At 33.8% G+C, this 14,344-nt stretch overlaps 1 protein-coding gene across 1 annotated transcript; it reads right to left on the minus strand.

Moving 5' to 3' along the window:
• Positions 1 to 11,604: 11,604 nt before the first annotated feature.
• Positions 11,605 to 11,907, minus strand: LOC140451262 (uncharacterized). The gene has a single exon (XM_072545002.1). The coding sequence runs from the start codon at positions 11,905 to 11,907 to the stop codon at positions 11,605 to 11,607; it is 303 nt and encodes a 100-aa protein (XP_072401103.1).
• Between the last annotated feature and the right edge of the window lie 2,437 nt (positions 11,908 to 14,344).

Raw genomic sequence — 14,344 nt, forward strand, 5'->3', positions numbered from 1 at the left:
CAAATTGTAAGTATGCACCCACGATTTTTTTTACATTATTTGCCATTATAATTGCCGAAGATACTAACATTCTTTTCGCAACTTTAGAAAGAGGCAGGATGTCTCCTCAGCAGTCAGTTGGATACTGACTTCAGACTTCATTTCACTCTTTTCACTGCGTCCAGAATGCAGCGACCCTCCACCATCCACCTTTAAAATCCATCCACCAAGCCACCATCTAGCATCCTGCAGTGCGGCATCAGCCTGAGGGTCAGCAACAACCGTGTGAATCTTACGTTGCCATGTAGGATATATGTTAAATACTTTAACATCACAACATATTTTCAACAATAATGTAACACAACAAATTTTGTAACTTTTTAAGGGTTTTTATCGAGATTTTTAGTGGCTTGCCTTATGTATATATATATATATATATATATTAAACTTAGAGCTAAGATTAATATTATTATAAAAATTAATATTAAACTCACCAGTCTTCCGGGTTGAACCGCGTCGATATCCATTTTGCCGAGCTTTCGACATCCTCTCTGATGTCTTCTTCAGGGCTTCCGAGGTCTCAGTCTCCCGAGCCCCCAGACACTACTACACTCACTAGTCACTTCTAGTTCACTCACTAGTTCACTACAATAGTCTTTACCACTTACTTACCACTTTAGTCTTTTTTGTTCTATATATGAGATATTTGTTAGTATGTCTGTTTCTATTGATGTTCTTTGCTTTATTTCGTCATTACTTCTCCTATCCATTCTTATTACTCTGCAGCATCTTCACAGGCATTCCATCCCAGTTGCTACTATCTTACTGCTGTCTATCTTTCTTGTTTATGATCCAATTTTCAGCCCCATATGTCATAATACTTCGCACTAATGTTTTATAAATCTGTGTTTTTGTTTTCGTATTTAGGTGTCTATCCTACCATACTGAGTTAAGTTGTCGGATTGCTGTTCTTGTTTGTCCTAATCTTTCTGTAATTTCTTCCTCTGTTGTTGCCTTTTTCGCGATTATAAACCCCAACTATTTGAATTCATCCTTTTTTTTATTGCTACGTTGTCATCAATCTGTAGATCTTCTATGTCTTCTTCACTTGTAGATAGGTACTCTGTTTTCGCGAGGTTTGACTTATGTTTGCTAATAATATTGATTTATGTATACCTGCTTATAATACACTTATGATGGACACTATAGTCCAGAAATGTTCTGTGATGTAGCCCGGAAGGGTCTTTTTAAGTATAAACCTTTATAAAAGATTTTTAAATAAAACTTTTTTAATTGATGAATCATATTGAAGGTAATAGGTTTATTTTTATGAATAAAAACAGCCAAAATCGAATATCTCGGTTACATTTGGACAGCGAAAAATATGGATTGTCGCAACTAATTTTGCACTAAAAAATAGAAGGAAAACGAGGATCAGAAAGACGAAGGATTTCCTTACTAAAGAATCTACGGATGTGGTTCAATACACCAAATATCTTTTCAGAGCAGCAGTATGCAAAATACAGATTGCTATGATAGTCGCCAACAGCCGAAACGGATAGACATTACAAGAAGAAGAAAGAGGTAAATTTTTTAGAATAGTTATTAATATTTATTTAAATTAAGAATTCTTAGGCTTTTTGCAGTTTTTAAAGTAAAAAATTAGTAAATCAACATTTATAAACAGCCATTTTAAAGCTTTAAAAGTGTATTATCAAATAATCACCTTCAAATTCGTTCAAAATATACTGTCTTAAATTGTTAATAATTTTAAAAGTCCACCAAACCCACTGCACGGTACTTTTTCACCTTATTTCTCTGGACTATTTAATCAATTTTTTATGAAAAAAACGGAATAGTTTTTTATGCATCCTAAGTAAAACGAATTATGTTGATGATAATTTTTTCGTTTTTTATTTGTTTTGCACCTTGAGAACGAAATATGTTCTATATTTATTTGTTTTGCCATCAATAAAATGCATTATTCATGTTACGCGTTTTAATTGCTTAATTTTCAATTAACAACTTTTTCTAGAAAAAGGAATATATAGCAGCGGTGTGAAGTAAACCCGAAAAGTGCGAATTAAAGGCTGATTCACTGCGTGTCTTCCTAGCCATACCGACTCGATAAATTTTGGAATATCAAGTGAGCCAATAGCGTCTTACATAGTACACACGTGAAAATTCCCGACAAATAACGGCGTTTATTGTGGCGCTTAACCTGTTAAAATAAACAAGCAAATAAAAAATATAATCTTAGTTCAAAACAAGAAAAATGTTAAATGTATTCTTATCTAAACACCAAAAACCATTAACTTTAGGGTTATTTAACTGAAAAGTTGTAAATGTCAACATTTCAACAATTCTAACAAAATATGGGTAAAACATAAAGTAGGTTACTTAGCTTCACTGCATTTTACGATCTTCTATTTTTGGATTTTTATTCGTTAACAAATGGCAGGACTGTATACTACCTACACGAACATTTAATATGTTCACCATATGCCTTTAATGATTTCTAATCATCGAAAAGTGAACACATGTATTAGAAGACCACATATCCTAGAGTGTCAATTTTATCAAATAAAGAAGAATATGGTTGTTTTATAATACGGCATTTTATTGTTGGATTTAGTTGTACTTAAAAAAAAATAATATAACAATATAAACAATAACAAATACGTAATTTTTAATAAAAAACTTATTGTTACTTTTGATTTTGTTAAGAGTTACAAAAAGAGAACAACATGTATGGTTAGTATCATTTTAATGTCTATTATAATTATTATTTTTTATACTTTCAGTGACCTATCAGCTACATACGATACTGTCTGGAGACAAGCACTAATCTGCAAGCTAATCTGTGCTATCCCGTGTCAAAAGACAACTAAACTAAATGATAGCATACTCACCGATAGACCTTTTCAAGTCACAATAGGCAACTTTAAAGGTGTCCAAATGAAGCTCAGCAATGGACTGCCATATTGATCTGTTTTGGCACCCTTACAGTTTAATGTATACATCGTGTAGCATGTTGAAATTCCTAAACTATTCAATATTTAAGGTATAACAATTTCCTAGTACGTTACTGGTCAAGTATAATATTTCGCCGGTTCTGGTTATATTGTGATGTAAAGAAAATATCCCAAATTCCAAAATCGAGTTTTTAACTACAACGAAAATATGATTTTATCGATTGGTACGTGATTTAAAAGAGTTGTTTTGATTCAAGGTTAAATACCCTGTTTGTCAAGAATTTGGTTGCGAGAACAGGTTAGATTTGAAAGGAGAGATAAACTGGCCCCGGCCGATATTGAGGTCGAGGGGAATTCAAGTCAGGTTGAGAAGGGTAACGAAACGATACGAGAATCTTTATTAATTAAGATACTCTTGAGTACAATATTTACTGAAAACCCACCCAAACAGATCATGTTATACATGAGACATCTAACTATCCAACCCAACATAAAATGGCTGCTTTCGATAGTTATATTCACAGGTTACTCAAATTTCCACTTTCGAATGATAACTTTAATTTAGAACTTAATACTCTCAAGCAAATTGCTTTCAATAATGGTTATGATCCCAACATTATCCATAAGCTTCTAAATAGAGCTAAACTCAAAATTGCAGAAAAGCTTGCATATTCCTCACCAACTGCTTTCAATTTTGTTTTAATTTTTAGTATTTCAATTTCATAGTCAGATTTCTTCTTTTTTACAGTATTGATAGTGCCTGGCAGACCATTTTATTGTAGTCAAACACCCACTATCTAATAGATTGTTTGGTCTATTTTTTTCTTTCACACTTTATGTCCACTTCATTTGCTCTCAAACTAACAACCTTATTATTACAGATAGGTGTAAGTGTGAGATCTGGATTATGCAAAGCTGATTTTCTATAGTAGTGTCAGTTGGACCTTTGGTCAATGCCAGCTTACTTACACAGAATTTTAGTATGTACAGATCACATATCCATGATTATTACTGCCCATCAAAGCTGTCATTTGTCACATGTCACCTTAACATTTCCGTTAAATACCATGCTCTCTCCTGTTGCCGACAAGAATGTAGCGTAGAATAATTCTAAATAATTTTAAACTATTTGTCCTTGTTTTAGTGTAGTGTTATGTACAATTTATGTTTTATTTCATATTTATTACATTCTTCGCTTGCTGGATAGTCCAAATTTGACGAAGTACGTCTAAAAAGTTAATCACAAAAAACTTTTTATCATCCATTAACTTCGAGTTTTTTATCGAAGTTAATCAGTTTTCTTTATTTAACAAACGTTTCTTGGCTTATTTCAGATGCCCCTGATGATGCTGTAGAAAGTGAAAGTACTTGGGCAAGATTTGATTATTAAAATTGTGCTCGATATTTGCCTTTAATTTTTCAAAGTTCTTTTAAATATCTTGGACATCAGAGTTAACAAGCTTATCGGACGATAGGAAAAAGATTCTGTAACCAATTTAACTGACTTTCCAATCATTATAATATGAGCATATTTCCACTGCATTTAAAAATGGCTTAACGGCAGCACTCTATTGTAGATAATAGTAAGCATGAGAACTGCTTTCCTGAGTAGGTGTTTTAGGATTCTAAAACACCTACTCATTATTATTCTGCGAACCTCGAATGGGGAGAATGCTTTTATTGGAGCTGATAGTTGGCAGGGTGCATCTAGACATTCGCTAACTACATCATCATTTATGTTTTGACCGAAATTTGGACTAAATATATTTTTTAAATATTCTGCAAATATATTAGCTTTTTCATTGTCACTCTGCGCCCAACTTCTATCAGGTTCTCTTATTGAAGGAATTAGTAGAGTCGGTTTCTTGATTTTTTTAGTTGCTCTTCATATAGAGTGTTTATCTGGAGAGAAATTGTTGTAAAAATGTGAGAAAAAATGTAACGCTGACGTTACCTGGTGTGTTAGTCTATTTAGATGTGTCTTATCGAGTGGATTTCGAGATCTTTGCATTTTGCAGGCGCTCTTCTTTTTTAGGTTAGAATTTGTTTAATATATAATGGAACATTGTTGTCTTCAGGATTACCCTTTTTAGGAGTAGACTCCCATGCAGCGTTTTGTATTACAGTCGTTAGCTTTTGTACTGCAAATTTCAGCTAATCAGATTATTTTTTTCGGTGATCTAACGTTATATTCTGGTTAACGGTGTTTTCACATTGTTCCCAGTTTGTTTTTTGGTTAGATAGTCTTAAGTGCTGTTAATTTTAAATGCATGTTAGGAAAACCTTTAAATATTGCAAAATATACAAGGTCCGGAATTTTGTTGTTATCTGCTGGCCAATATGTTGGTTGTCTTGTGGATAAGAAGAATGAATTGTTTTTCTGTAATGATACATGTAGATTTCTACCTTCTGCTACAAGGAAATGTGAGCCAAGGGTTTGGAAGAAGCTGTCGTATTCTTCAACTGGGATATTATGTCTGGGAGGTGAATAAATAGCTGCGACAGTCAATGGCCACGAGAAGGTGTGGAATAACTTTGTAAAATGTTGTGTTTAACAGATGATCTGACTATCATTGACGATCCTGCATGGGATATTCCGTCGAGATAGTTGGTAAAATATGTCGTGTAAAATGGAACTGTGTAAATTCAACTGTAATTTCTTGGACATGATTTGTTAGACCGTTGGAATTCCAGGATTTTCTTAGCCATTAGTTTGTTATTTTGCTTATGACTGTTGTTAGAATGTTGAGGATTATGCTGTTCTAATTAAGCGACTGATTAAATAACATTTTAAATTTATTTAGGAAATATGACATTAGCGTAATTATATCTTTATTATTACTGTTTTCATTTTGTCTTTTGGGATTTCCTAAAACCACTTGGGAATAACTACCTTTATATGTGATTGGCTGCTGCACTGTGTTTTCTGGGTTGTACGCTGTATTTGGTCTGGGTATTTGTTATGTGTTGTATTTAGATTATTTATCTTAAGCTATATGATTTGGAGTGCCCATAAGCCTGGCATCTGGTGCACTGGATTAGACTGTTCTTTTGTCTTGGAGCTATGTTAATTTTTGAGTTTAATAAAAGTTCTATTTCGTATGCTTTTTTATTATTTGTGTTGGGTTCAAGATCGATAAAGAATAGTGTAAGATGATTTTTTAGTCTATGTTTACCATTGATTATGTTTCAAACATGGTGGCCCTTTTTCGCAAGTTCGGTTTTTATATCATCTGTATTAATATTGTGATGGAGTCTTACCACAATGCTATATGTTTTATCCTTATGAAGTTGGTAGCTCTGGAATACAATTTAATCCTTTTAAATCAATGCTGGTAATTACTCAACTGTTTCTAATACACTTGTAACGAGTAAAATAACTGGAACTAATAAATAGATATGTTTGCTGTCACTAAAATTATTTTGAATCTAAACGACATTATTTACAGTTTAGCATTTCATTTCTGGTTCAACATCAAACATATCCTTTTTACGATTCCATAAAGCGTTGGTGAAAATAACAATCTCCTACGTACCGAGATTTACTGGGCTTTCATAATTGTTGTCTATTTAAAAATAATTTCATAATAATACAAATATTTGTGCTTGCACAACTCGCCAGGTTGCATTGGTTATACGCGTGGTACGAGTCATTTATGAGTATTTTTATTAGTACAACCATAAAACGTGTTTGCTTATACACATCCACACAAAAACCTCATATTTTAATGTTGAAAGATTGCAGTTGTTGTGCCTAAAAGCTATTAAACTATTAAATTTTTGATTATACTAATGGGTGAAGATAAAACTAAAATTATAATAATAAATCTTTAGCAAAATAAAAAATGAGAAGATAATATATACACATTTGTAGGTATACAAATTTTAACTACTATTATAGCAATAAGAAATAAACTCTATTTTAATTGTAATTCAGAGGTGTTAGTGATGCGCATCATAAGGCATTGTTTCCAGATAGCACTTCTAGCCTCTCCTATCTCCAATTCCTATCCTCACCTCCACACACGGATAAATCTCGATATATCTGAGCAACCTTACTATATATATTCGGTAATTCTACAGTATTCACTGCCTTCCCCCGCTCAATCGTTTCCATCTCTCTCTGTTGTCCCATTCTCCATCGTTTAGGCCTCTCTTACTCATGGCGTCGTCTACTTCGTTTCTCCAGGATCTTCGGGGTCGTCCCCTTTTTCTCCTTCCTATGGGGCTCCTTTCTTCTTACACTAGTCTTTTTTGTTCTATATATGTTAGTATGTCTGTTTCTATTGATGTTCTGTGCTTTATTTCGTCATTACTACTCCTATCCATTCTTGTTACTCTGCAGCATCCATCTTCGCAGGCATTCCATCCCTATTGCTACAATCTTACTGCTGTTTTTCTTGATGATAATCCAATTTTCAGCCCCATATGTCATAATACTTCTGACTAATGTTTCATAAATCTGTGTTTTTGTCTTCATATTTAGGTGCCTATCCCACCATACTGAGTTAAGTTGTCGGATTGCTGTTCTTGTTTGTCCTAATCTTTGCTTAATTTCTTCCTCTGTTGTTACCTTTTTCGTGATTATAAATACCGAGTATTTGAATTTATCCTTTTCTTTGATTGTTACGTTGTCGTCAATCTGTAGATATTCTATGTCTTCTTCATTTGTAGTTAGGTACTCTGTTTTCGCGAGGTTAATATCTAGGCTAGTCTTGGTATATTGTCTTGTAGTTTCTTCATCATGTAACTGAGGTCTTCTTGGTCTTGTGCAATCACTACTTGATCGTCTGCGAAGCTTAATGTATATAGGTATTCGTTTCGTACCGGTACTCCCATGCCTTCGCTTTTTCTTTTTCATATAGTCAAGGCTTTCTCTGTATATTTTGAATAGAGTTGGAGATGTGGAACAACCCTGCAGGAGCCCTTTTGTTGTGGTGAAGTCTTCTATGATTCTTGTTCCCATTTTATTGGACGCTTTATTTTCTTTACACAGAGCTTTTGTAGCTTCTTTGAGTTCCGTCTGTAGTTCTAATTTGTACATGGCCTCCCATAGTTCTGACCTTGGTACAGAGTCACCAAGTCACAAGCTGTGGACCTTTCTCAGGTCCACAAATGCAAAATGCATGTCTCTATTTTTCGCTTTTTTCTTTTCCAACAGTTGTTCCAGCGTATATATGTGGTCTGTCATGATCTTACTGCCGTGAAGCCTACCCGATCCTCCCCTATTTTGCCTTTTATCGCTTGGTCAATCTTTTCTTGCAGTATCTTCACATATGATCTTCCTATTGGTGATATTACGCTTATTTTTCTGTAGTTTTCGCATCGTTTTCTACCTCCTTTCTTAAATATAGATGTCATATATGCCTCCGTCCATTCCTTTGGGAGCTGTTTTCCATTTATGGCTTTCTGAAATATCCATTTAATCATCCGGTGTTGACGCCATTGAATTTTTTTGAGCCGTACTTTATAAGCTCAGGTGAGATGCCTCCAGGTCCCGGTGCTTTCTTATTTTTGATTGCTTTTATGGCCGTTCTTATTTCCCTATCTGTTATTTCTATTTCTTGTTTTGGGGATCTGCTTCGTCTTCGCCTGTTTCCTTTTACAATGAATTATGATATTTGTTCTGTTAACAGTTTTTTGTAATAGTCCTTCCATTCTTTATCCTGTATATTTTCCAATTTAATTTTTGCTTTTGAGGTTTGCTTCAATCCCCTCAGTACTTTTCATGACTCCACAGTTCTTGTACCTCCTATGTATGTTTCAATATTTAAGCAGGTTCTTTCCCATTCTTCATTCTTTTGTTGTGTTATCTGTTTTTTCACTTCTCGATCTTTTTCTATATATTTTTTATAAATTTCACCGTTTTTTGTAGTCAGCCATTTTCTGTATAGTTCCTATTTTTTTTCTTCAATTATTCTTTTTGTTGGTTCATTTATTTCATAATACTGTTTATTTGTTATATGTTCTTTCTCTCCAAGGGCTTCGAATGCTGCTTGTTTTATACTCGCCTTTATATGCTCGTATATTCTTGGATGTTGCCGTATATGAATTCTAATAATTTTTGGTCTAGACGTGGTTTGTATAGTTCTCTTATTGATTGTTCTTGGAGTAGTTCTACATTATATTGTTTTTCTCTTATAGTGTTCAACGGTTCTTCTGCAGAAAGGGTCTTGTTATGTTTCCAATTAATGCCAATTTTTTCTGTCAGTAGTTTATGATCAGTTTCACATTGTGCTCCTCTTCTGACTCTCACATCTTTTATCTTTATTGTGGTATCTTGTTTGACTATTATGTAGTCTATTATCGATTTTAGCTTTCGTGTTTCTTGTGTCCATGTATATTTATGAATATTTTTATGTCTGAAGAATCCGTTGGTGATTTTTAGAGCAACGTTACTAAAAATTCAATAACCAACCCAAGTAGAAGTTAAAGGCAGGATAGACAAAGACAGAAATGGTCCTCCGAAAAGGGGGTAACCGAATTATTGCCTATATCAGCAATTCCCTACTCACTGGCCAACAGCATGGAGCAATAAGCTGATAATTGGAAAGGCAATCTGTTGTTCTGGGACTGAGAAATCAGTTTCAAAAGCAGAGGTACAAAGAAATGGTCAACGCCATAAGTAAGTTGAAGGAAACGGGAAACTACTAGATTAAAGACTTTTTCATTATCCCAACCTATCCAAAATAATTTTTGGTGATAAAAATGATTTTTTTAAAACTTTTTTGAATCATATTGGGGTGTATTCTGTAACACTTCCGTTAAATTTTAGAGGCATCTAAAATTTTAGCGTCCGCTAAAATTATTTTTGTATTCTGTAACTTATGTATCCTTTAAAATCATAACCTAAACCGTTAAAACTCTAGCTAAAACAGAATATTTTGGAGGATGTCAAAACTTGTCCTCTTATTTTTAGCAGTCCCTTTAATATCATTTGATTATTTTTGTTTGGTTAGGTTTATATGATTATTAGTTTGTTATTTATATATTATAGTGCAGATAAACAATTAAACAAGACAAATGGCTTTTTATGATTTATTTGGCGAAGCTTTAGTTGATGAAATAATAAATAATAATGAAAGGCAACTCTCAGTTTACTTTATAATTCATGTGTTACACCTATAACAAAATTCAAATTTTTTATTCTTTTTGTAGAGCTGAATTCAGATTACATCAAAAGATAATCCGAGATATGATCAATCTTTTCCCATAACACATAGACTTTTCCCAATTCATTTAGAATTAATTTTGAATTCCTGTTAGAATTTTATTTTGTTCTAAAAAACTTATCAAAAACTTTTTTTGAGATTTTGTTGTTCGTGGAGCACGAGACATAATAAAATTTTATTAAAACGAAAATAAAACCAACACGACCACAAATAAACTGAAATATATTTTCAATAATAATAAAATAATAAGTCAATCCAACTGTGAATTTCTTCTTCTTTCTTAAGTTTTTGGCCTACGACACTTAGTTTTTGGTCAATTTCTACCTTACAAGTAGTTTAAACACGATCAACGTGCGACCTTGCCGTATCTGATTGAAAACCTTTTAGAGGATTCCTCTAAAAAACTATATTTTAGCGGTCCTCTATAGTATTTCTTTATAGAATGTCAATGTTACCTAAAACTTTAGGAGGACTGTTAAAAGTTAAATTTTAGAGGCATCTTAAATTTCAGGGAAATATTACAGAACACACCCCATTAAAAGTAAAAATATTATTCTTTTATGCGGTACCTGTAGAATTACAGGATATTTATTATTTTATGTTTTATGTTATTACAAAAAGATGACCTCTGGGATAAACAGTTATTATAACTTTTGAACTAATTGAATCCAACTGAAAGTTTAACCTTCCGTCGGACGCAACTTACTCTTGTATAAAAGATGTCGTCTCGGGGGAATAAATAAGTCTATCCACGTTCTGAATCCCGGACGCTCTGTAGAGGGCTTCGAATATCGCAGTCGAATGCTTCTCTACCCAAGTCCATTTACTGGGTATGGACTTATAAATATTTCTCTTCAGTGTCTTGCCTTGAAAAAGGCAAGATATTTCTTACTTGACAAAAGACTGTCGAAATAAAAACACCAAATTGTAGTTGAAAAATAGCTATCAGCCACAGAGTATGGAAAATTGCAGGAAGAAGCACTGGCAGAGAGCACTAAGCTCTCAGAGAACCCGTGAGGGACTGACTTGGCTGACCTGAAAATCGCCAATATTTATATGCGCTTTTCGAGCGATTAATAGGGATTTCTAGGTCAACAATGGGAAAATTCGAGGCGAGGTGAGGCGCCTGTCACTTATGTGTCACTTGAGTCTTCTTGTTCTGGTAACCTTGAGTGACATGATGTGCACACTGGGGTTGTATTCTCGCCCCAAATATATCGTTTACAATTTTTGCAAATGGTTTTGGCCCTGATCCTTCGTGATGTGTAACATAAAGCACAGCGACGACGCTTTGTTTGACCTACATCTTCTGCAGTCACTAGTCCAGCTTCTTCGACGGGATCTTTCGTTGGTCTAAATCTACTGAGCTCTCCAGAAAGAGAACGTGGTATACCTTGTATCATAAGAGTTCTTTTTTGTAATTGTGGTAAGGCTTACTCATGGCCTAGTTTCCGAAGAAAAAGACGACGCCGTATATTCTAGTGTCTATTTCCGATTGATATCACTTGGGCAATAATGCCTGAAATGTTCAGCATGGACAAAAAGATGACCATGGGCCAACGACGTGTATTTCTAGCAACGTTGTTGGAAGCGCAAAGCTTATCGACAACGTCTATACCTGACTTGGTTTTATTATAATATGTGATCATGTCTGATTTCGTAGCTTGTTCTGACGTCTGATCTATGGAATCATCGTAATGCTGAGAAGATATAATAAAAACATTTCCATTCTTTTTTACTACGTAGGAAACAATAGTGGCGTGTTCTCCAAAACCAAACATAGTTGACTGTGGTGGTCGCCCTTTAACATTTAGTAGATCTACTGGCGCTTCCCTTTTATTTTTTTTTATTGTGCCAACATACGACAGTCTATTACTTTTTAATTCGGTAACAAGTTGCACATCTAAATATCTTCTGGTGCATCTATAAAGTAATCATTAAATTTGTTTGGTATTGTATCTGAATCTATAATCCTAATATCATTTATTTTTACAGACATTTCATAAGTTCATTTATAACAGCCCATATGGTTCTGTTTTTGTTAGAGGATTCAGAGATTATGTTAAAATAAAACTGACTATTGTGGTCTCAACAAGAACTTTGTGCTGATGTTTTTTGTCTATATAGAGGTCTTAACTCAAGGTATGCCTTACTCAAAGTATACAAATCCTTTAGACTATCCGAAGAAGATTTTACTTCTTGTGTGACCCATGTATTTTTTTTATTTTGGTAATGTTGGGTTTTACTAATAGGACAACTACTATTGATATAAAATTGTAATTTATCATGTAAGGCATTATATACACTCTCAACATCAGTTGCATAATAAACATCTTACCATGTTTCTGTACTCAAGAGATTGTTGAATGTATTTATAGAGCCTTTATGTGTTACTCTGGAAGTTTTTCGAACTGATGTCATAGTTAGATTAATAAATTTTAACCTCAAAATAAATATATCGTGATCCGATACAGTATTTACATTTACAGTACATATTATAATCATCACAATTTGTATATGCCGGATCTAAAATATTTCCGCATGTGGAAGTCAACTTTGTAGGTCTAAAACTCCTGGGAGACAATCCATAAGATGCTAGAAGACCAGAAAATCTGTGTGAATTCTTTAATGTCATCGAATTTACATTAAAATAGACTGTGAAAAATATGAATTGATTTGGTTTAATTTGAATTTAAAAAGATTATTTTCATAAAATACATCAAATTTACCTTTAACAGATCTGTAGCATACTAAAATTGTATGTCGATTTAATTATAATGCCACTTCAGCCCACATACTTCAATGTCTTTTTTAACACAGTACTGATCGAGTAAAATGGAACTAACATTCATATCATCCTTTACCCAAACTGCAACGCCACCACATTTATATTGGGATCTACTAAAAGAATTTACAATTTTAAAATTGATTTAGTCCCTGAATATTTGACAAAACGAGATCGTACCCTTCCCTTCACTTTATTTTCGTATTTGTTGGGTGCTTCATAAAAAACATATACGTAAGAGCCTACTGGCCATAGTTTTGGGTTCATCGCTATACCGAATTTTTTTTTATAAACTGAGTCTTTAAAAGATGAATATGTTGGGATGTTTAGCCGTTAACGATGTATATATTACTTCTGGAAAGTCTTTTTCTTACATCTTAAGATTTTCTGCCGTTGTATGTAGGTCTACTCTAGTAATATGGAGATGGCTAAATTTTGGGACACCACTGATTACGGTCAGAACATCACCATCGATGACTGTAACTTTGAGCGCGTTAGAGAATTCAAGTATCTTGGAACAACAATAACGGATCACAAAAAATAAACAACAGGATCCAGGCCGGCAACAGATGTTTTTTTGCCCTCCAAAACCTTATAAAATCGAAACAACTAATAAGACGTACGAAGGTAAAGGTCTATAAAACAATCATACGACCCGTTGTGATATATGGAAGCGAAACGTGGACGATAACAAAGGCAAACGAAGAGAGACTATGTGTTTGGGAAAGAAAAATCCTAAGGAAGATCTTTGGCCCTGTGCTGGATGAAGCATTAGGACAATATAGGATAAGAACTAGCAAAAAACTCGAAAAACTTTACCCAGACGCCAACATCATAAAAGAAATAAAGTCCAGAAGACTTCAATGGGCAGGACACCTCAGAAGACATTCTGACGAACGAACAGTAAGACTAGTGTAGAAGGAGACCACGCGGACGCCCTCGTCTCCGGTGGCGAGATAATATAGCAGGAGATCTAAGCACTATGGACGTGGAGAATTGGATGGAGGTTGCTCAAGACAAAAAACAGTGGAGGCATGTTGTCGAGTCGGCTAAAACCCACGAACTATTGTAACGCCACGGAGTAAGTAACTGATTTCAGAGCTCTAATTCTTACCTATGACAATACGTATATTCCTTTTTATGCCTGTTTGACATTCATTTTTCCATTCTTGCCTACTATTATTTGTAACCGAATTTGTATCCTCAATATTTATCAAACTTTTATCGTTTGAAATTTGATCAAATTAATAATATCTGAACATGTTACCTCCATTTCTATTCTTAAAATCTCAGCTGATAATTATTTATTATTTTCGAGTAAGGAAACAACTTGATTATTTTTATTGGCAACATTTTTAAATACAGTTTTTGTTGAAGAACTCCTTTCTTTATCAATAACTGGACTTTCATTGCCAGCAATGTTTTTTACGGGT

Source organism: Diabrotica undecimpunctata, chromosome 9, assembly GCF_040954645.1.
Source record: "Diabrotica undecimpunctata isolate CICGRU chromosome 9, icDiaUnde3, whole genome shotgun sequence".
NCBI classification, from domain to species: Eukaryota; Metazoa; Arthropoda; class Insecta; order Coleoptera; family Chrysomelidae; genus Diabrotica; species Diabrotica undecimpunctata.